The sequence below is a fragment of the Dendrobates tinctorius genome, unplaced genomic scaffold (assembly GCF_039654945.1).
Source record: "Dendrobates tinctorius isolate UK_male_01 unplaced genomic scaffold, ASM3965494v1 ptg000229l, whole genome shotgun sequence".
In the NCBI taxonomy this organism is placed as follows: Eukaryota; Metazoa; Chordata; class Amphibia; order Anura; family Dendrobatidae; genus Dendrobates; species Dendrobates tinctorius.
Window position 1 is genome coordinate 2,486,811 of NW_027361896.1, and position 24,606 is coordinate 2,511,416.

General features: G+C 43.9%; 1 protein-coding gene across 6 annotated transcripts in view; it reads left to right on the top strand.

Annotated features, from left to right (window-relative positions):
- The window catches only part of TEX10 (testis expressed 10), a 721,463-nt gene that overhangs the window by 422,556 nt on the left and 274,301 nt on the right, over positions 1 to 24,606 (top strand). For all 6 annotated transcript variants that reach the window (XM_073555731.1, XM_073555732.1, XM_073555730.1 and 3 more), the window contains 2 exons: positions 139 to 227; positions 23,780 to 23,913. In XM_073555731.1, the coding sequence (XP_073411832.1) occupies positions 139 to 227; positions 23,780 to 23,913 (223 nt within the window). The remainder of the gene's footprint in view (positions 1 to 138; positions 228 to 23,779; positions 23,914 to 24,606) is intronic.

Genomic DNA, 24,606 nt, shown 5'->3' on the forward strand with positions numbered 1-24,606 from the left:
AAATCTGTTCACAATTACCTGTGCAAGATTACCTATGAGGCGGGCTGCAGTTTTTTTCTATAAGATTAATATATTGTTCTCAACTGGATAATTTTGTCTTCATAATTTTATACACTGTTACATAACCTTTTATTTCAGGTCTTCGTTTGGAAATTGGATGTGTTCAAACCTCGAAGCTACAATATTCGACGTGGACTATTTCAGCTTTTTATTCTCGGCACTTGCAGGTAAAGTGTATTTCAATGACCTTCTTTTATAGCTTAGATTCTGTTTGGTAAATATACAATGTGAAAGTTAATGGGGGATGCTCACTTTATTTATAGTTTAACAAATCTTTTGAGGACATGCAATTGTGGCACCTAATTATGAACCCCTTCATGTCCTATGACATATATACATCATAGGTCGTGTCCCTGCACTTCATGCGCGCACACATGTTTTCCGGCACAAGTCAACTGATTTCTTCAGTTGACGTGTGCCCCTAACAGCCGTGGGTGGAATCGCAATCCACACACAGCTCTTAACATATTAAATACCGCTGTCAATCTCCAACAGCGGCATTTAACATAGCCTCGCCGGAAGGGCTTCACTAACACCACCCATCACATCCATGTCACATGACTGCAGGGCGCTTATGTGTTTGCCGGAAACCCTTGTGCTTGTCATTGCCGGATTGCTATGAGCGCTGCCCTGTGGCTGGCCCTCATAGTAGATGAGCATTTTAGCTAGACATAGCAGGGCTTATCCCTCCTCTGTGTAGCACAAGCGATCGCAGCTTCTAGTCTCCCATAGTTCAAATCACCCCCCTTTGGCCCCATTCAAAATAAAACAATAAAAAATGCCCATATTTGGTATTGTGGCATTGAGAAACACCTGATCATTCAAAATATAAAAGAATTAAGGCTGTTTTCACAATAGCGTTTTTTTGCGCAGCGTATCGTGCACGTCCATGCGCACCTATGTTTAACATTTGGGGCACATGGTCTAGCGTTTGCACGCGTTCATATGCGTTTTCGTGCGCATGCGTTTTTTTAAGGTGTGTGCCCAGGCGCGCCAGACGCTACCTGTTGAATTTTTGGGTCCGTCCAACGGCGCAAAAAAAACCGCTTGCGCACGGAATGCCACAAAATAGCGCATTACAGTCTATGTTAATGCGTACGCCTGCGTTAAACGCATGCGTTTTAAGAGTTAACATGGCTTGAAACTGGTTAAAACGCTTGCGCACTAAAAAACGTAAACGCATGCAAAACGCATGATGCGTTTTTTACATGCGTTTCTATTGCGCTAAGAAACGCTAATGTGAAAGTAGCCTTAGACAATCGGTAAACGGCATAATGAAGAAGAAAAAAAACTCCAGAATTACATTTTCTTTTTTGTTGCAACATTGCAATAAAATGCAGTAACAGGCGATCAAAGAATTGTATCAACCCCCAAATGGTATCAATAAAAAATATCAGCTTTGCGTACAAAATATAATCTCTCACCTGACTCCAGATCCCGAAAAATAAGGACGCTACGGGTCTCAAACAATGATGCTATGTTTTATTTTTTTTTGTGTACACTTTGGATTTTCCAGTCACCCATGACCGCACCAACGAGAGAAGGCATTCGTCCTTCAAGGACAGGAAACCTTCAAGATAAAAAGTGCGGCTCATCTCTCAGCATTAGAAGTTTCCTGTCCTTGACGGGGGAACCTTCAGTCTTGCACAGCGGCAGAAGAAAGAAGCAAGTTCCCATACCTGGGCTGGTTGGTTGTGGCAGGGCACCGGCTCTGCTACATCCAGCGGAGGGGGGGCCCGATGGGGTCTCTGCCGTCGGTCGTGCGGGAGTCTGTGATGCCATCACCACATGGTTAGTCGGCAGCCCCGCGTCCCGACGCAGTCACAGAGTGCTGCCGGAAACCGGAAGTCGCGCTCTGATGAGGTGGCCTGGACCTTTCACCCGGAGTACTTCCCGGGGCGGGTACAAGAAGCTGCAGGAGACGCCCGGCCGGCAGAACCCCTACAAGCACAATACTTAAGGGTAGATCGCCGGCCAGACAGGGACCCAGTGCAACGATAGATGCACAACAGTCCTCTCCACAGTGGCAGCAGCAAGGGTTGGAGCCAGAGCAGCTGCAGTGACCCAGATGCGACTGCGCCAGGATAGGTGTTCTGAACGCTCCAGCAGGGCACACAGGTCAAAAGACTCTAGGACAAGTCGGTACATGTCTACCAGGATGGAAGATTCCGCGGTCCCTAAAGGAGACTTTTCGGACAACATCCTGCTTTCTGTTCCGGTACCCTTCAGTTTCCTTTGAGTGGTGAGTAAGCTATGAGAATGTCATTTTAATAATACAGATCTCTCTCTCCCGCTCTCCTTCTTTGTCTTCTGGCCTTTCTGGTAGAATCCCCCTAGAAAATGTACAGGGAAATCGAAGCACAGAGCCTGCGCTGTGTGTGGGCAGGATCCCGGCTAGCACATGGCCCAAAAAATTATGCCAGTCGTGTATTAATAACAAGATGGCTGATGAGTCCCCAAACATTTCTTCCACCTTAAGAACACTCTTCAGAGCCGAGGTGGAGAACCAGTTAAGGTCCCAATCCCTCTGAGGGTAAACATCACGTAGGGATAGCCAGGCGGTTGGTGGCCATGTGGTGGCGGCCAAAAATCGATCTTTTCGCTACTCGGCAGAACAGCAAAGTGCTGTCCAGCGCTGTAATCCCTCGCATGTTATGTGAGAGCGCGTGGTTACGCGAGCACTGTCCGCCCTTGTATGGGCAGTGCTTGCGCAGATGATCAATTCAGACACTGCCCATGCAAGGGCGTGCAGTGTTCGCGTAACTGCACTGTCACACAGCGCATGTCCGGGATTACAGCGTCGACCCGGTCAGTATGACGCTGATGGGAGGGGGGTGATAGTATAATGAAGTGAGGAGTCAGTGATTTCTTCCAGGCACTGCATGCCTCGGTGCCTTGAAGAAATCATTAACATTATAAAAGATTATAAATCAATTTCTCAATGTTTACACCACAGCTATGAGGCATACAGTTAAGACTGATTTAACCATTCAGTTACCTGTATGCCCAGAGTAATAGATAAAAATCATCCTGGGGGTGACAGAAAAGAATCTTAAAGAAGATTTTCAGTTGGAATAAGTTCTGGTCTTATACCCTTCTGTCAACTACCAGAACTAGAGAGCAGTGCAGTCTGTGAGAACTAAAAAGGACTAGAGGGGAACTTATAATACTTCTACATTAGTAAGTACCTCAAAATCATATCCCTAATACATATTTTGGTCCATTCCAAAGAGATCTGTACTTTCAACAAACTTTGCATAAATCTGTAATATGGTTGAATTTAAGAAACTTCATAGGGCATCGTCTCAGAGATATCTGCTTCTTTCTGCACTTATCAGGCACATTCTGTCCCGTTTCTCCCCACCAAACTCTATCTATAGTCTTCCTAAGGACACATTTCAACTTTCAATGAAATTGGACGAATGTAATCCGATTAAAAATCAGATTGCATTCGGACAAATGTTTTTCTATCATTGTGTGTTCATCTGCAATTGTTTTTTCTGGCTCAGATCGGATCACGTTCAGACTAAAAAAAAAAAAAAATACAACATGCAGAACGGAGAAAAAAAAATTCCTGAATTGCTGGTTTTTGTTCATTCTGCCGTCACAAACATCAGGATAGAATGCGATCAAAAAATGTCATGTGTCCGAAAATAGTAACAGTAAAAAAGTCAGCTTTTCCCACAAAAAAACAAGCCCTCACATAACTCTGTGGACCGAAATATGGAAAAAATTATAGCTCTCAAAATATGGCGATGCAAAAACTTCTTACAAAAAAAACGTCTTAGTGTGTGACAGAAGCTAAACATAAAAAGGATGTAAATCTGATATCATTGTAATTGCACCGACCCGAAGAATAAAGTCGCCCTATCACTAGTACCAAACGAGGAACGGCATAAAAAATAAAACCAATTCTTCACCTTGTGTGGATTTGTTCATTCTGCCTCCCAAAGATAGTAGTAAGGCAATCACAGTAGTTTACCCCCACATATAGGGTATCAGCGTATTCAGGACAAATTTCACAACAACTTTTGGAGTCCAATTTCTCCTGTTACCCTTGGAAAAATAAAAAAATGGGACAAAAAGATCATTTTTGTTGAAAAAATAAATTTTTTTATTTTCACGGCTCTATATTATTAAACTTCAGTGAAGCACTTGGGAGTTCAAAGTGCTCACCACACATCTAGATAAGTTCTTTAGGGAGGTCTAGTTTCCAAAATGGGGTCACTTATGGGGGTTTTCACTGTTTAGGTACATCAGGGGCTCTCCAAGCGCGACATGGCGTCCACTCTCAGTTCCATCCAATTTTACATTCAAAACCTCAAATGGTGCTCCTTCCCTTCTGAGCCCTGTTGTGCGTCTAAAGAGTAGTCTTCCTCCACATATGGGCTATCTGTTTACTCAGGACAGACAAATATTGTGGTTCATTTTCTCCTGATTCCCTTGAGAAAATAAACAAAAATTGTGTCCAAAGTAAATTTTTTGTGAAAAAAGTTAATGTTCAATTTTTCCTTGTACATTGCTTCAATTCTTATGAAGCACCTAAAAGGTTAATAAACTTTTTGAATGCGGTTTTCAGCACCTTGAGGGGTGCAGTTTTTAGAAAGGTGTCACTTTTGGGTATTTTCTGTCATATTAACTCAGTGACTTCAAATGTGAGCAGGTCCCTAAAAAAATGGTTTTGTTAATTTTGTTGTAAAAATGAGAAATCGCTGGTCAAATTTTAACCCTTATAACTTCCTAACAAAAAAAAATTGTTTCAAAAATTGTGCTGATGTAAAGTAGACATGTGAGAAATGTTAACTATTTTGTGTGACATAATGCTCTGATTTAGGGAAGTAAAAATTAAAGTTTGAAAATTGTGAAATTTTGGACATTTTTGCCAAATTTACATTTTTTTCACAAACAAGAAATTTTGAAGAAATTTTACTGCTATCATAAAGTACAATATGTCATGAAAATAAATTCTCAGAATCAGTGGGATACGTTGAAGCATTCCAGCGTTATAACCACATAAATTGACAGTGGTCAGATTTCAAAATTAAAATGCTGGCGGAGCCCGGTGGCAATACATAGATTGTATCAAGGGGAAGTATTGCCACCTGAGGAAGACAGATGTCTCTGTCGAAACGCATTGTGGACTGTAATAAAAGAAGATTTTGACCGGGCTCCGCCAGCATTGTAATTCATTTCCTCTTTTGAGGTACCCGGCTGGAGCTGCAGTGATCCTTCTCGGAACGCAAGGCTGGCGCTCCCCTGTGACTGTCTATACCACTCTGAGATGTCAAAATTAAGACCTGGTCATTAATCTGTAAAGTGGCTTGTTCCTTAAGGGGTTAAAACAGTATATAAATCCAATATACAGCTCTGGCAGAAATTAAGAGACCACAGCAAAATTTTCAGTTTGTCTGATTTTTCTCTTTTATAGGTATGTTTTTGAGCAAAATGTAAATTGCTCTTTTTTTGCTATAAACTACTGCCAACATGTCTTAGAATTTCTAAGCCCTAAATTTAGTATTTATTTTGACCTAGCTGTGTGGCATGGCGCATTGTCCTGCTCCAGAAACCAGTCCTGTTTACTCCAGAAACTGTTTATACAAGATAGCCTTGTATGCAGCTTGATTTATTCGTCCGTCACAAAGATTAATCTGCCCACTTCCAGCCTTGCTGAAGCATCCCCAGATCACCACCTATCCTCCACCAAATTTCACAGTGGGTGCAAGACACTATGATTTGTACACCTCTTCAGGTCTCCGTCTAACCATTAGACAACCAAGTGTTGGGCAAAGCTGAAAATTAGACTCATCACAGAGGATTACCTTACTTCAGTCCTCTATGGTCCAATCCTTATGGTCTTTGGCAAACTTCAGCCTGGCTCTCCTTTGCTTCTCATTGATGAAAGGCTTTTTTCTAGCTGAGCCCTGCCCCTAGGAGCCTGTTACAAACTGTTCTTGCCATGCACTTCACCCCATTTGCCATTCCTTTCGTAGGTCACTTGATGTCATCCTGCGGTTGCTGAGTGACATTCGAATAAGATGAAGGTCATCCCGGTCAGTGGAGAGTCGTTTTCGCCCTCTGCCTGTCTGTAGCTTTGTTGGCCCCAATGTCTGCTGCTTGACCTTGTTGTAATGGACTGCCGTCTTAGAAATTTTAAGGACGGCGGTAACATGACGCTCATCCTATCCTTCTGCTAGTAAAGCCAGAATTGAGACCGTCTTTTCCTCATTCAAGACTTTCGTTTTCAACTCCTTAGACATGGTTAAAGGTTATTTTTTTCATTCCTATTACTTTTGGAATTTTACTAGCATTTGTTTTGCCATCCAGCTTGTCCTATTGCAAGAGGTTTGTGAACACCACAGCAGGGTTTTTATACTTTCCTTCGTTAAATAAGATTTGGGTCAGGTGATCACCTAATCTGAAGCACATTAAGTAGAATGAGATGTATTCTGGTTGGAATTCACCTGACACTGGAATGGAATGGCTGTCAGACATGTAGTGAAGCTGATTTTTATAAAACTGTGCAGTGGTCTCTAAATTATTGCCACAGCTGTATGTGCTACACTGCATGAAACTTAATATAATCTGATCACAAGATGGTACTGTACCCCAGTCAGACTTTAACCCCTCACGACCCATGACGCCTACATAGGCGTCATGAAAAGTCGTGCCCAAACGACCCTTGACGCCCCCGTAGGCGTCATGCTATAAATAGCGTTCCTGCGGGTCGGGTGACCGGGGTCATTGAAATGTCACTCGACCCACAGATACAGGACAACATGCAGTTAAGCCCAGGGGGGGTGGCTTTGCACCCACGTGGTTAGGATCACTCTGATTGGCTGTTAAAAGCGAAACAGCCAATCAGATCGATAGTAATATGAAAATTGATGAAATATTACAATCCAGCCATGGCCGATGCTGCAGTAGCATCGGACATGGCTGGAGACACCGATTCAGCCCCCCCGCCACTGAATGACAGTGGCGATCTGCCGCTGCTGTCATCATCTGCCCCCCCGCCTTCCCTCTGCTCCCTGCCAGCTTCCGATCCCCCCTCAGCCCTCGGTACCTTCTAAGTCCCCCTGTCGCTCCTGGTGTCCCGCGGGTCCGGCTCATGGGCGCCGCCATCTTTGAAAATGGCGGGTGCATGCGCAGTGCGCCCGCCCGAATCTGCCAGCCTCAGATTCCATTCTTTCATTTTGATCACTCTCACAGTGATCAAAATAAAAAGTAAATAAACCCCCCGATTATCACCCCCATAGGTAGGCACAACTAATAAAATAAAGAAGAAATATTTTTATTTTTCCATTAGGGTTAGGGTTGGAAAGAGGGTTAGGGTTGGAGTTAGGGTTGGAATTAGGGTTAGAATTAGGGTTGGTGTTAGGGTTGGAATTAGGGTTAGGGTTGGGATTAGGTTTAGGGTTGTGGTTAGGGTTATGGTTAGGGGTGTGTTGGGGTTAGGGTTATGGTTAGGGTTGGGATTAGGGTTAGGGATGTGTTGGGGTTAGCGCTGTAGTTAGGGGTGTGTTGGGGTTAGGGTTGAAGTTAGAATTGATGGGTTTCCACTGTTTAGGCACATCAGGGGGTCTCCAAACGCGACATGGTGCAACCATTGATTCCAGCCAATTTTGCATTCAAAAAGTGAAACGGTGCTCCCTCCCTTCCAAGCCCCGACGTGTGCCCAAACAGTAGTTTACCCCAACATATGGGGTATCAGCGTACTCAGGAAAAATTTCACAACAACTTTTGGGGACTAATTTCTCCTGTTACCCATGAGAAAATAAAAAATTGGGGCCTAAAAAATTTTTTTTGTGGAAAAAAAAAAAGATTTTTTCACGTCTCTGCATTATAAACTTCTGTGAAGCACTTGGGGGTTCAAAGTTCTCACAACACATCTACATAAGTTCCTTGGAAGGTCTAGTTTCCAAAATGGGGTCACTTGTGGGGGGTTTCCACTGTTTAGGCTCATCAGGGGCTCAGCAAATGTAGATGACGACCGCAGACCATTCCATCAAAGTCGGCATTTCAAAACGTCACTACTTCCATTCCGAGCCCTGAAGTGTGCCCAAACAATGGTTCCCCCCCCACATATTGGGTACCAGCATACTCAGGACAAACTGGACAACAACCTTTGGGGTCCAATTTCTCCTGTTACCCTTGTGAAAATAAAAAATTGCGAGCTGAAAAATCATTTTTTGAGGGAACAAAAATGATTTTTTATTTTCATGGCTCTGCGTTATAATCTTCTGCTCACCACATATCTAGGCAAGTTCCTTATGGGGTCTAGTTTCCAAAATGGGGTCACTTGTTTGTGGATTTCCACAGTTTAGGTACATCAGGGGCTCTGCATATGTAACATGATGCCCGCAGACCATTCCATCAAAGTCAGCACTTCAAAATGTCACTACTTCACTTCCGAGCCCTGACGTGTGCCCAAACAGTGGTCATCCCCCACATATGGGGTATCAGCGTACTCAGGACGAACTGGACAACAACTTTTGGGGTCCAATTTATCCTGTTACCCATGTGAAAAAAAAAATTGCGGGCTAAAAATCATTTTTTTTAGGGAAAAAAAGTAACAGTTATTAAGGTTGAAGGGAGACTTTAAGTCCATCTAGTTCAACCCATATCCTATCCTAACTTGCCCTAACATGTTGATCCAGAGGAAGGCAAAAAAAAACCATGTGGCAAACAGTAAGCTTCACATTGGGGAAAAAAATTCCTTCCCGACTCCACATACGGCAATCAGACTAGCTCCCTGGATCAACGCAATATTAAGGAAACTAGTGTATATACCCTGTAATATTATACTTTTCAAGAAAGGCATCCAGTCCCTTCTTAAATGTTAGTAGGGAATCACTCATTACAACATCATATGGCCGAGAGAGTTCCATAGTCTCACTGCTCTTACAGTAAAGAATCCGCGTCTGTTAGTATGCTTAAACCTTCTTTCCTCCAGACGTAGAGGATGCCCCCTTGTCCCCGTCACAGGTCTAAGACTAAAAAGATCATTAGAAAGGTCTTGGTATTGTCCCCGCATATATTTATACATTGTAATAAGATCACCCCTATGCCTTTGATTCTCCAAACTAAATAACCCCAAGTGTAATAACCTGTCTTGGTATTGCAGACCCCCTAGTTCCCTAATAACCTTGGTCGCTCTTCTCTGCACCCGCTACAGTTCAGCTATGTCCTTCTTATATACCGGAGACCAGAACTGTACACAGTATTCTAAGTGTGGTCGCACTAGTGACTTATATAGAGGTAAAATTATGTTCTCCTTATGAGCATCTATGCCTCTTTTAATGCATCCCATTATTTTATATTTTATATATTTTATTTGATTTTTTATTTTCACGGCTCTGCGTTATAAACTTCTGTGAAGCACTTGGGGGTTCAAGGTGCTTACCACACATCTAGATAAGTTCCTTGGGGGGTCTAGTTTCCAAAATGAGGTCACATGTGGGGGGGTTTTACTGTTTAGGCACACAGGGGCTCTGCAAAAGTAACATGACGCCCGCAGACTATGCCATCAAAGTCAGCATTTCAAAATGTCACTACTTCCCTTCCGAGCCCCAACGTGTGCCCAAACAGTGGTCCCCCCCCTCATATGGGGTACCAGCGTACTCAGGACAAACTGTACAACAACTTTTGGGGTCCAATTTCTCCTGTTAACCTTGTTAAAATAAAAATTGCGGACTAAAAAATATTTTTTTAAAGGAAAAAAATATTTTTTATTTTCACGGCTCTGCCTTATAAACTTCTGTGAAGCACCTGGGGGTTCAAAGTGCTCACTATGCATCTAGATAAGTTCCTTAGGGGGTCTAGTTTCCAAAATGGGTTCACTTGTGGGGGAGCTCCAAAGTTTAGGCACACAGGGGATCTCCAAACACGACATGGTGTCCGCTAACGATTGGAGCTAATTTTAATTTCAAAAAGTCAAATGGCGCTCTTTCCCTTCTGAGGCCTGCCGTGCCCACAAACAGTGGTTCCCCCCACATATGGGGTACCAGCGTACTCAGGACAAACTGGACAACAACTTTTGTGGTCCAATTTCTCCTGTTACCCTTGTGAAAATAAAAAATAGCATGCTAAAAAGTCATTTTTGAGGAAAAAAACGATTTTTTATTTTCACTGCTCTACGTTATAAACTTTTGTGAAGCGCTTGGGGGTTCAAAGTGCTCACTACACATCTAGATAAGTTCCTTAAGGGGTCTAGTTTCCAAAATGGTGTCACTTGTGGGGGAGCTCCAATGTTTAGGTACACAGGGGCTCTCCAAACGAGACATGGTGTCCAATAACGATTGGAGCTAATTTTCCATTCAAAAAGTCAAATGGTGCTCCTTCCCTTCCGGACCCTTCCGTGCGCCCAAACAGTGGTTTATGACCACATATGAGGTATTGGTGCACTCAGGAGAAATTGCCCAACAAATTTTAGGATCCATTTTTCCTGTTGCCCATGTGAAAATGAAAAAACTGAGGCTAAAAGATAATTTTTGTGAAATAAAAGTCCCTTTTTTTTTTACGGATCAATTTGTGAAGCACCTGGGGGTTCAAAGTGATCACTATGCATCTAGATAAGTTCCTTGGGGGGTCTAGTTTCCAAAATGGGGTCACTTGTGGGGAAGCTCCAGTGTTTAGGCACACAGCGACTCTCCAAACGCGACATGGCAACCGCTAAATATTCCAGCATATTTTCCATTCAAAAAGTCAAATGTGCTCCTTCCCTTCTGAGCCCTGCCGTGCGCCGAAACAGTGGTTTATGACCACATATGAGGTATCGGTGTACTCAGGAGAAATTTTCCAACAAATTATAGGATCCATTTTATCCTGTTGCCCATGTGAAAATGAAAAAAATGGTGCTAAAAGAAAATTTGTGTTGGAAAAATTAAAATGTCCATTTTTTCCTTCCACGTTGCTTTAGTTCCTGTGAAGCACCTGAAGGGTTAATAATCTTCTAGAATGTAGTTTTGAGTAGCTTGAGGGGTGCAGTTTTTAGAATGGTGTCACTTTCGGGTATTTTCTGCCGTATAGACCCCTCAAAGTGGCTTCAAATGTGGGGTGGTCCCCAAAAATAATGGTTTTGTAAATTTTGTTGTAAAAATGAGAAATCGCTGGTCAACTTTTAACCCGTTACTTCCTAACAAAAAAAAAATTTGTTTCCAAAATTGTGCTGATGTAAAGTAGACGTGTGGGAAATGTTTAGTAACTATTTTGTGTCACATAACTCTCTAGTTTAACAGAATAAAAATTCAAAATTTGAAAATTGTGAAATTTTCAAAATTTTCACCAAATTTCTGATTTTTTCACAAATAAACGCAAAAATTATCGACCTAAATTTACCACTAACATGAAGCCCAATGTGTCACGAAAAAACAGTCTCAGAATCGCTAGGATGCGTTGAAGCGTTCCAGAGTTATTACCTCATAAAGGGACACTGGTCAGAATTGCAAAAAATGGCCAGGTCATTAAGGTCAAAATAGGCTGGGTCATGAAGGGGTTAATAAAATCTTCCCAGCACAGTCACCCTTGTGCTGGAGGGAATGCTGAAAAAGGAGACATCAAGCATATTTTTTGGGCATGTACCTCGATTAAAGAAACATGGAAAAATGTGGAACAACTGATACAACAGATTACACACAATAATATGATTTTCTCAACAATTAACAATTCTAGCAGTAGGGATAAATTATATACCTAAAGAAAAAATCTTTATAGTCTCACATAAAATAAAGGTAACAAATGATTTAATTGCAACTCATTGGAAAAGGAAAAATCCTCCAAAATTAGAGGACATCATAGAAAAATAGCTACACATAATGTGTACGAATTTAATCACGCCATAAGACGTGACCTAGCCAAATCAGATCTCATACTTTGCACTGACGAGAGCCAACAGCTCGAAACACCGTGTCTGCAAATTGAGTTTCTGATTTGGCTTGTATCCTAAGTCATACTACAAGACTCGTTAAAGGGTTGATTGTGACTTGTAGGATCGCTACTACCAATAGGTGGCGCTGTAGAGTAAAAGTCCTCTTTCTTTCTGAAGAGGCAATTTGCATATTATTTTCCCAGAGGAGGATTGCACGGCGAATAAGTCTCCTTACCTTGACAAGCCACAGCTGGCATGTCACTCTCCGCAAGGAGAAACCTTACTTCTTAGACCCTAGTCCAGAGCCTCTCACCTAGCCAAATCAGATCTCATACTTTGCACTGACGAGAGCCAACAGCTCGAAACACCGTGTCTGCAAATTGAGATTCTGATTTGGCTTGTATCCTAAGTCATACTACAAGACTCGTTAAAGGGTTGATTGTGACTTGTAGGATCGCTACTACCAATAGGTGGCGCTGTAGAGTAAAAGTCCTCTTTCTTTCTGAAGAGGCAATTTGCATAAGACACAATAATTTCCCAAATATTCAATAACTTATGCCCCTGGAATAAAGAATTCACAGCACCATTCACCTAGGACCCTCTAATCATTGAAGAGAAGGAAAGAACAAGGGAAAGGGAAAAATATGAAGAAAATCAGTATGAGAAGTCCTCTGGTGGCTGACAAGGATCCCTCCTTTGCAATGGGAGAATTATCAATTGCAAAAGAAACGTAGGCTTGGAATACAAGAGTTTGTTTTATTAAATGTTTAATTATTAGTCGTTATCTACTATATATTCGTCTAATTCTGTCTGTCTCTGTTTGTAACAGAAATCCCACGTCGCTGATTAGTCGCGCCCTGCTGGCCTCGACCAATCAGCGATGATTTACGCTTCCTGTCTTCCAATGGGTCATAAGCGAAGATACGCCAATGACGATGACAGAAAAGCAACAGCAGCATATTCACTGAACAAGTTCTGTTAGCCACAGTGCCACATAGTTTAGTCACGTTTACTGAAGAAGTTCTGTCAAAGTGGCACGTAGTTCACTCACGTTACCTGAACAAGTTGTTAGCCACAGTGCCATATAGTTCAGTCATGTTTACTGAACAAGTTCTGTCAGTCATAGTGGCATGTAGTTCAGTCACGTTTACTGAACAAGTTGTCAGTCACCGTGCATTATTCTTAAATCTTCATAAATAAATTACATTCATATTCTAGAATACCCGATGCGCTAGAATCAGGTCACCATCTAGTTAAAAATATATTGTGTATTATTGGTGGATATAAAGTTGGTACAATTGTATTTTCTTTGATAAGTAATAGTATTTTTATACCTATTTAAACAGATTTTTATTGTTTGATTTTGAGAAAATGAGCTATACAGCATTTACTCCTGTTTTTATCCTTCATTTGCATACATCCTTTTACACCTCTAATCCCTCTTCCTTAACCCCTTAATGACTGAGCTTTTTCGGTTTTGTGTTTGTTTTTCGCTCCCCTTCTTCCCAGAAGCATAACTTTTTTTTTTTCCTCATTATGGACATGTGACGGCTTATTTTTTGCGGAACGAGATGTACTTTTGAACAACACCATTGGTTTTACCATGTAGTGTACTTGAAAACGGGAAACAAATTCCAAGTGCGGCGAAATTGCAAAAAAGTGCAATCCCACACTTGTTTTTGTTTGGCTTTTTTTTTTTTGCTAGGCTCACTAAATTCTAAAACTGACCTACCATTATGATTCTCCAGTTCATTACCAGTTCATTGACACCAAACATGTCTTGGTTCTCTTTTATCTAAATGGTGAAAAAAAATGTCAAAATTTGCTTTAAAAAAAAATTGCACCATTTTCGTGATCTCGGGTCATGCTTATTTTTTGCATGTCGAGCTGATGTTTTTAATTATACCATTTTTGTGCAGATGCTTTTAATGCAATGTCGTGGTGACAAAAAAAAACTTAATTCTTGCTTTTAGATTTTTTTTCTCGCTACGCCATTTAACGATCAGGTGAATCCTTTTTTTTATTGATAGATTGGGCGATTCTGAACGCAGCGATACCAAATATGTGTAGGTTTGATTTTTTTTGATTGGGGCGAAAGGGGGCTGATTTAAACTTTTGTTTGTTTTTTTTTAAATTTTTTTAATTTTTAAACACTTTTTTTTATCTTTTGGCATGCTTTAGTAGCCTCCATGGGAGGCTAGAAGCATCCCATACTTGATCGGCTCTGCTACATATAGGCGATGCTCAGATTGCCTGTACGTAGCAGAAATACAGTATTGCTATGATCGCTGACCACAGGGTGCACAGTATCACATAGTTGACATATTCTATCTACTATGCTCTCACAGCTGGCTACTGCGGGTTTGACGCTGCATAAATACGCAGAGTCAAATCTGCAGAAATTCCTGAATGTGGGAATGTTCCCTTAGCGTATGTTCACATGTACAAGTGCTTCTGACTAAATTACAATATCTTCAAAAAGTTAATTTATTTCAGTTTTTCAATGCAAAAAGTGAAACTCATATATTATACTAGCTATGAACCCGTTCTGTGCCCGAGTGGCGAGCATTTTTATTGGTATATGGTCTCCCATCCTGGAATGTGCTGGCCCCTCCTATTCTGGTATGTATGGCACCCATCACTATTCTGCTATGCTTGGTACTCCTCATCCCTATCCTGGTATGCATGGCCCCCTTATCCCTATTCTGGTATGTATGCTCCCCTCCCAATCCAGGTATGCATGGCACCCCTCATCCATATCCTGGTATTCATTATTACCTCACCCCCCAATCCTGGTATGCATGGTCCCCGAACCCCCCTATCCTGGTATACATGTTCCTCGAACCCCCTTATCCTGGTATGCATGGTACCCTCTCTCCCAATCCTGATATGCATGGTCCCCTCACCCCCCAATCCTCGAATGCATGGTCTCCTCACCCCCTAACCTGGTATGCATGGTCCTCTCACCCCTATCCTGGAATGCATGGTCCTCTCACCCCCTAATCTGGGAATGCATGGTCTCCTCACCCCCCCAATCCGGGAATGCGTGGTCCCCTCACTCCTCTATCCTAATATGCATGGTCCCCTCACCCCCCTTTCCTTGTATGCATGATTCCAATGCCGTGATGTCTGGAGAGGGCGTGTTGTGGTTCCGGACTCGGCACCTGCGCAGCCCTCGCTTTCCGACGCCATTTTCTTGAAGACACACTTTAGTCTTCTGCAACATGGTGGCGGAAAACGAGGACTGCGCAGGCGCCGAGTCCGTCACCACAACACGCCCTCTCCAGACATCACGGCCCAACAACGTAATGATCGGGTGTTGACGCGGGGTCTCACCGTGATGTCAGGAGAGGGCCCGTGTCAATACCCGATCATTAAGTTGTTCCGTGATGTCTGGAGAGGGTGTGTTGTGGTGCCGGACTCGGTGCCTGCGCAGTCCTCTCTTTCCGGCGCCATTTTCTTGAACACACACTGCAGTGTGTCTTCTACAAAGTGGCGGCTGTAAGCGCGGACTGCGCATGCGCTGATTCCAGTGCCATATCCCGCCCTCTCCTGACATCACATCAAGACGCAAGACTCCACGGCAACAGCAACACCGGATCGGTAAGGTGTTGCGGAGATCGCGGTATGCGTTCAGTGCTTACGCATACTGCGATCTCCTGGGGGGGATGCGTCACTCTGTCTGGAGCCAGACTGCGTAGGCGCGTCGAGCTTGAGCAGTCTATAAAGGCTTCGGACAGAGTGACGCTTACAGCGTTATATTATAGAGAGTCACTTCAAACAGAGTGATTTATTTAAAGTGTTTATTTCTGTTAATGTTGATGATTATGATTTACAGCCAGTGAAAACCCAAAAGTCATTATCACTGTAAATAATTAACAAAAAACATGTGCAAAGGATTCCTAAGCGTTTAAAAAGTCCCTTAGTCTGTTTCAGTTGGCTCCACAATCATGGGGAAGACTGCTGACTTGACAGATATCCAGAAGGCAGTCATTGACACTCCATATGGAGGGTACTCCATATGGAGGGTACACCACAAAAGGTCATTGCTAAAGAAGCTGGCTGTTCAGAGTGCTGTATCCAAGTATGTTATTGGAAAGTTGAGAAATAGAAAATGTGTGATAGAAAAAGGTGCCCAAGCAGCCAGGATAACCGCAGCCTTGAAATGATTGTTATGAAAACGCCATTCAAAAATTTGGAGGAGATTCACAAGGAGTGGACTGCTGCTGGAGTCTTTTTCTTCAAGAGCCACCACACACAGACATCCAGGACATGGGCTACAAGTGTTGCATTCCCTTTTTCCGGCCACTCATGACTAATAGACAACGCCAAAAGCGTCTTACCGGGGCCAAGGAGAAAAAAAAACTGGACTTTTGCTCAGTGATCTCAGGTGGTGGTTTCAAATGAAAGTAAATTTTGCATTTTAGTCAGAAATCAAGGTCCCAGAGTATGGAGGAAGAGTGGAGAGGCACACAATCTAAGCAGCTTGAGGTCTAGTGTGAAGTTTCCTCAATCGGTGATGGTTTGGGGAGCCCAGTCGTCTGCTGGTGTAGGTACACTGTGTTTTTTCCTCGCCACGACAGCACCCACTGAGTGAGGGGATCTGCCCCTAGCAACAGGAAACCTACAGAAATGAAAGGGGCGGACCCCCTCAGTTGGTTTTTCTGTTCCTACCGGAACATGTGGGAAGAAGAGTATGTCTGGGCTGTGTAGGCCGCCTGTTGGGTGTCTGTGGGAAAGGCAGGGGCTGCAGCACCAGAAGCAGCCTCGGGGGAATCCTGCTGGTCAGCTCCCCCTCGTCTGACGGTGGATGGCGTGAAGCCAGGGTCCGGGAGAGGCCACCCTAGCTCACGTGGAAGCGCTTTGTGGCAGGACGGACCAGCACTCATCCGGGAGGAGCGTGCTGCGGACATCGGCCGCCCGGCTCCTCTATTAGGCCGGTGTCTGCGCAGCGGTGCCGGGAAGAAGAAAGCAGCCCATGCGCAGTAGCCGGGTAAGCACAAAGTATAAAGCTGGCAATGTAGAGCTGGGCAAGTGTGCCATGATATCCTCCCCAGGAGACTCCGTAGCGCACTCACAGGTGGTGGATGTGCAGGCGTACAGCAGAATTAAGAGTAGCTGTGAATGCTCCCGTGAGGGTGGCTCCACAGAAAAGAGTGGAAGTGGCAGGAAGTCTGAGAAATCTTCATCTTATGCTGTTCCTCCACCTCTAGAACCGGTACCATGCTGACAAGCTTCACTGGGTGAGTGTTACAGAGCTCTACCTATTAAGCTGAATGCCTCTTCTTTCTGTGTGCCCCTTCAGGTTAAAAAGTCTGAGAAGTCTAAGCATAGGAAATGTGCTTTGTGCTCACAGCCCCTTCCTGATAATTACCCCAGAAGGCTTTGTCAAACCTGTATCAGCCAGACTCTGGAGTGAATTATATAAGGCTTGTAATTAGAGAGGAGCTCCTGTTACTCAAGGGCTCGAATAAGGCTTGAAAACATAGGTCTAGCGTGAGGAGTATTTCTCCCATTTCCAATCCCTCTTCTGACGATGGCGGAGTTAAATCTACAGATTCCTCTCAGGCATCATCATCGTCTGATGAAGAAGGACGTTCATTTTTTCCCCGTTGAGAGTGTTGATAATCTGGTGAAGGCAATTCGGGAGACTATGGGGATTACAGATGCAAAGGAGGCTAGGACCAAGCAGGGTGTTATGTTCGCTGGCCTCTCACAGAGGAAGAGGTGAACATTTCCGATAATAGCCTCAGTGAACGATATCGTCAGGAAGGAATGGGAGAAGCAAGGACAATGAGGGTTCCTTCCTCCAAACTTATAGGAGATGCTCCTTTGATGTGGACCTGACAACTTGGTCTAAGGTACCTAAAGTAGACGCCGCAGTAGCTTCAATCTCTAAGCGCTCCACCTTGCCTGTAGAGGATTCCTGGACTTTGACAGACCCCTTGGATTGTAAAGCTGACATGTTTCTTGAGATCGTGGGAGTCGTGTACGGGGGGCTTCAAACCAGCTATCTCAAGCACTTGTACAGCAAGATTGATGCAGGTTTGGGTGGATCAATTGGAGGAGCAGATAAAGAACGGGGTCTCTAGGGACAGGTTGCTGTCCTCTATCCCTCTGATCAGGGGAGCTGCGGCATATTTGGCAGATGCCTCCGCAGACCCAAATGCAGCACCGACCGCCATATGAACAGCTTCTATCCACTCTCTGTTCAACAATTCGTCATGTGTAGACTATATACTGTATCTGTCTTGTTAGATGTTACTTGTTGTATCTGTTGTTATATATTATGTTTCCTCTTTGCCACAAAGAATTCTTTGTATATATGTAATATGTACTTGGCGATAATAAATTTGATTGATTGATTGACTCCTTACGACTGGAGGCCAGATCGGCTCGACTGGCTAATGCTGCTCGTCGTGCCTTGTCGCTCAAAAGGCTGGAAAGGGGATGCACAATCTAAATCAAAATTATGCGCAATTCCATGCCAGGGTGTGAGTACCTGTTCAGCAAGATGCTTGATGATATCCCTACCAAGGCAGGGGAAAGAAAGAAGGGGTTCCCTAACCAGTTTCTCCCGTCCTGCAGGAGGGCCTTCAGGAAACAGCCGTTTGGTAGGAAGAAAGCTTATAGGAACCTGGATTGCTGGGGCAATAGAGACCAAACAGAAAGGTGCCCTTTTTAGTGGTTCTTTTTCCAAGGGCGGAGACAAGTTCCGCTAGTCCTGGCCCTCCAGTGGGTGGCAGGTTGTCATTCTTCTATCATGAATGGGAAAAAAAATAACATCTAATCCCTGGGCCCTAAGCCTCATCTATCTGGTTTGAAATTGGATTTTGGCCGAGTTCCCCCGGACTCCTTTAAATTGACTTCTCTAAAGTCTCCTGCGCAACAGGTGACGTTGGAGATTAGGAGTCTATTATCTAAACATGTTCTTGTAGAGGTCCTTGAGAACCAATGGGGGAGGGGATTTTATTCTCCTTTATTTCTGATTTTGAAGCCAGATGGTTCATCATTAATCTAAAGAAGTTTCCTACAGTCCCATACCTTCAATATGGAATCTATAACATCAGCAGTTAAACTTTTGTTTCCCATATGCTTCATGGTGGTCCTGGACTTGAAGGATGCTTATCTGCCAATAGATGCCGAGTTCCAACAATATCTCAGAGTGGCGGTCATCATGGAGGGTCACATCCGTAATTTTCAATTTGCGTTCAATGCCTTTTGGTCTATCCATGGCTCCTCGTGTCTTCAACAAGTTGATGCTTGAGGTGATGGCTTATGTGCGGCTGAAGGACACGTTGATAGTTCCATACTTAGATGATTTCCTAGTAGTAGGAAGATCTGCCTCTCAATGTGAAGATCGACTTGCTGACACAATTTCATCCTTGCAGGCTATAGGATGGATGATCAACTGGTTCAAGTCCAGACTGGTCCCGGAAACTCTTCAGTACTTCCTGAGCCTGTATCTAGATTCTGTAAGTCAGATGTCTCTTCCCAGAGGTAAAAATGTTGGCAATAACGCATAAAGTGAGGATGGCAATAGATAACCCTCAGATATTCTCTAAGAGCGACTATGTCCCTCCTGGGTTCCCTTACATCCTGCATCCCAGCGGTTCCGTGGCCCCAGTTTCATACTAGACATCTGCAGCATGAGGTCCTCGAGGAGGAGGAGCAGCAGCAGGGTAGACTAGATGGCAAGATAACATTGTCATTGGAGGTAGTTAACTCCCTATCATGGTGACTAGATCAAGATAATCTCTCTAATGGATTTCCGTGAGTGGGGAGACTCTCAAGGGTGGTTACCACTGACGCTAGTCCCTTTGGTTGGGGGGCTTATTTAGGTGATAGCTTAGTCCAGGGACAGTGGTCCATAGAATAAGCCAATGACTCCTAATTTAAGAGATCTAAGGGCAATCGGTCATGCATTACATGACTTTATCCCACAGTTGCGCGGGTCTTATATGAGGGTCATATTGGACAATGCCATATCCCTTGTGTATTTAAATCGGCAAGGCAGAACACGATCAAGGACTCTGATGTCAACTGCGCAAGGGATCCTCAAGCTGGCTGAATCCCATCTCTTGTCAACTATCAGCCATTCACATCAGGGAAGTGGACAATTTCAGAGTGGACTTCCTCGGTCCGCCATACCTTGCATCAGGGGGATTGGACGCTCAGTCATCACATCTTCAAAAAGATGGTGGACTTGCGAGGGCTTCCGGAAATGGACCTGTTCGCTACCAAAATAAACAGACAAGTCAGAAGGTTTGCCTTTCTGAACAGAGCAGACCGGCCGGAGATGGTCGATTTCCTCCAGTCCTCTTGGCCTTTTCATCTAGCATATGCGTTTCCCTCGATAGTGGTGCTCCCGTTGGTCATCAGGAAGATCAGGGAGGAGAGGGGGAGGGTGATCCTCATCACTCCATTTTGGCTCAAGAGGCCTTGGTTTTCAAGGCTCAGAGCCATGTCCATTTCCGACCCCTGGATCCTCCCATCACATCCGCAACTGCTTTATCAGGGCCCATTCCTTCATCCTCAGGTGAAGGGTCTACACTTGACGGCGTGGAACTTGAGAGGCAGTTACTAAGGCTAAGGGGGTGCTCTAGCAACCTGATTAATACCCTTCTGCAGAGTAGGAAGGAATCCACAACAAGAATTTATAGTAGAGTGTGGAGGAAGTTCCTTAATTTTCATACGGGGACATTCTGTGTAATCCATCTGAAGGGGCGAGGGGGACTGCCCCTTTTATTTCTGTAGGTTTCCTGTTCCTAGGGGCGGATCCCCTCTCTAAGTGGGTGCTGTTGTGGACTCCATAAAAGAGCATTACCGGAAAGTAATCCGGCTTTTTAGCAAGACCAAAGTTAGCGCAGCTTTCTACCAGGAAATTTTAGAGCACTTCATGCTTCCCTCTGCCGACAAGCTTTTTGGACATGGTAGTTTCATTTTCCAGCAGGACTTGGCACTTGTCCACACTGCCAAAAATACCAAAAAAAAAGTCGGAGTTTCGTCCGCTCAATGCCGACTTTTATTTCCCATTGACTTGCACTGGGGTCGGGTTTCGGACGAAACTCCGACTTTTTTTGCCCTAGTCGGACGAGTTTCATCTGAAAAAATTTTGTTTCATGAAACCCGATCCGAACAAAGTCGCTCAACTCTAGTTCCTGGCGCCTGTCTCAGCCATGTGTGCGGTTAGCACGGGTCAGTTTTGGGGCACAGTCAACCCACATGCTTATTCCCTACTAGATTATGGCCCGATGCTATCGCATCGGGAGGATGCGATAGCATCACACCTCTTGCCATATTAACCCTCAACACACACACTCCTCTCACCTTTCACCATCTCCACTCACATCCACTCACTCTTTCACTCCACATACGACCCTTTCTCTCTCACTCCATCTCTCATACTCACACCGTCATCGTCGCTGCCCCGACATCTTCCTCCGCCGACGCGATCCTGGATCCAGACGTTCTCCAGGCCGCCGACATGTTCTTGCGGGACGCCATCTTGGATTTCGTGAAATCCCGCGATATTAAAGATGGCGTCGCCGCAACAACATGTCGCTGGCGTGGACGACATCGGGATCCAAAAAGATGGCGTCGGCGAAATCTCGCGAGATTACGCCGACGCCATTTTGGATCCCGATGTCGCCCACACCAGCGACATATTCTTGCGGGACGCCATCTTGGATTTCGTGAAGTCCCGCGATATTCAAGATGGCGTCGCCGCAACAACATGTCGCTGGCATGGCGACATCGGGATCCAAAATGGCGTCGGTGTAATCTCGCGAGATTTCGCCGAAGCCATCTTTTTGGATCCCGATGTCGTCCACGCCAGCGACATGTTGTTGCGGCGACGCCATCTTTAATATCGCGGGATTTCACGAAATCCAAGATGGCGTCCCGCAAGAACATGTCGGCGGCCTGGAGAACGTCTGGATCCTGGATCGCGGCGGCGGAGGAAGATGGGGCAGCGACGATGACGGTGTGTGTATGAGAAACGGAGTGAGAGAAAGGAACGTATGTGGAGTGAAAGAGTGAGTGGACATGAGTGGAGGTGAAAGGTGAGAGAAGTGTGTGTTGAGGCGGTGTGGTGTGTTGAGGGTTAACATGTGCGTGTGTGTGTGTGTGGTGACGTCACCGGTTACAACTGGACGGAAGTTGTTACAACCGGAAGCTGGTTAGGGCATTTATTATTATAGATTGTTATAACTGGGTATTGCACACTCCTCATTTCTCTATACCTCTCGGGTGGTTAGCTGAGTTAGGTATTTATATTTTCTGTAACCCTTTTCTGTAACGGTAGTTCGTTGAGCTGGTACTCATCTCCCTTGTACCCCTCGGTGGGTAGCTGAGCTGGTGCTCATCTCCCTTGTACCCCTCAGTGGTTAGCTGAGCTGGTACTCCTCTTCCTGTGCGTTCCTAAGTATTATCTGGTGTTGGGTTTTTGCATTCCGTTCACACTGTGTGGAGTTTACTCAGTGTGTTTTAGCAAGAACATTAGCTAGTAGTTTTTTTATCCGTCATTTGTTCACGTTAGCAGCAGTTTAACATCTCTGCACAGCGGACCCCGGGTTGTAATCGCACTTAATAGAAACTATATAGAAATCTATGGGGTATTGTCAAGAGGAAGATGAGACACCAGACCCAACAATGCAGATGAGCCGAAGCCTGCGATCAAAGCAACATGGGCTTCCATAAAAAACGATCGCCTCAATGCCACGTTGCATTGATGATGAAGTAATTGATGCAAAAAGTGCCCTGACCAAGTATTGAGTGCATTTACTTTACATACATTTCAGTAGGCCAACATTTCAGATTTTAAAATCATTTTTCAAGCTGGTGTTATAAAGTATTCTAATTTACTGAGATAATGACTTTTTGGTTTTCATTGGCTAGAAGTCATTCATCATCAACATTAACAGAAATAAACACTTGAAATAGATCACTCTGTAATGACTCTATATGAGTTTCACTTTTTTGTATTGAACTGAAATAAATTAACTTTTTGATATTCTAATTTAGTGAGAATCACTTGGGTTTTTGCAGCGGTGTGTTTTTCACCTTTTTTTATGCAAATTTTAGCTGCGTTTTGTAGTACCAGCTATGTCTGAGGTTTCAGAAATCTCATGCACACAGTTAGGTTTTTTGTCCTCAGTACTTTGTGTAAAATCTTAGGTTTTGCAGAGTTGAGCATGTCACTATTTTCAGCATTTTTTTTGAGCATTTTTCACCCATTGAGAGTAAATGGGTGGTGGAAAAAAAACACTGGGAAAGCAAAGGTATCAGGTTTTGCTGCATTTTTTTTGTCCCAAAACTTGCTAAGTAGATTTTTTTCTTTTTTGGCTTTAAAATTTGTCAGCATGTACAAAAGACAAATACAACATAACAAAAATGCAACAAAAACTAAGCAAAACCTGCTTTTTTGCTGCAAATTTCTTACTGCCAGGAGAGCAGGTTTTTCTGCAGAAATAAAAAGCAGTGAAAACACATTGTGAACATAGCCTTAGCCTGTGCAGTGAAATTCTATGATCGTTTTCCTCATAACTTTTACTGACAGCAAAATGTTAAAGAATTTATCCAGATGCATCCTTTTATTCTATATTTAAGGGCTCATACTCATTCGGACCGGAGCGTGCGGCTACATTTATTTCTATTCAGCCGCATGCTCCCGTCCCAGTGCCGGCGGCAGTGAGATTTTCATGCGAGAGACTCGCACAAGAAGCGTGCGAGTCTCTTGCAAATGAATAGGAGCATAAATCCTGTGTATTGTAAAAATCCAGTCTGTTTTTTATATGACAAATTGCTATTTTTTTTCTTAATGTTTTCTTTCTTTTTTTTTTTATTTAAAAGGATTTTCTGCTGAACAGCTGTCATGGATGCAAAGTAATAAAATAACTTCTAAAGTGAGCAGTACCAGAGTCTCGCCGATCACGCTTTTCTTGACAGATCAACCATTTTTTGCACATCACAGGACAGTCATGCAGGTAGTATCATTTTATTCCAAGAAAAAAATACTATTGCTTAGTATGTATAAGATGGCCGCCGGACGAGTCCTTGAGGGGAAATGTGTCATCGCGGCTTTTCGCTGCAGCGATGTGAGCTTCTAAGTATGCTCCAGCACATATAGTGCTGAGAGAGTTATTAGACCATTCCAGGGCCGTGTTTTACGAGCAGTCAAAAGAGATGGGTGGGAACAACTGCTTATGTATCCCAACCCCAGGGGCGTGGTTTGGCTAATAAAATGGAGGCCAAATGTCTCATTCATGCTGTGTACACGCCCAGAATTCCCGCAGATTTTATCCGTTTTTTGCTGTGTTTTTTCGTCGCGAAAACGCCAAAAATAAGCAGCCCATTGTATTCAATGGCATTCTGCACATGCTATGCTAATGCTGCGTATTTTTCTGCGGCAAAATCGCATCGTGGAAAAATACCCAGCAGGCTCATTCTTTGTGCGGAATCGCAGGAATTCGGCACACAAAGGAATGCATTGTTCCGCTTACTTTCCACATGTGGCTATTGCCACCAAACTGAAAATGTAGGGATGGTGCCCATGGTCTGGAGGAGAGGAGACTCTCCTCCAAGCCCTGGGTACCATATCCCTGTTAAAAAAAAAAAAAAAAAAATTAAAATAAAAATGGTGATATTCTCACCTTCCGGCGTCCCCAGGCCTCAGCGAT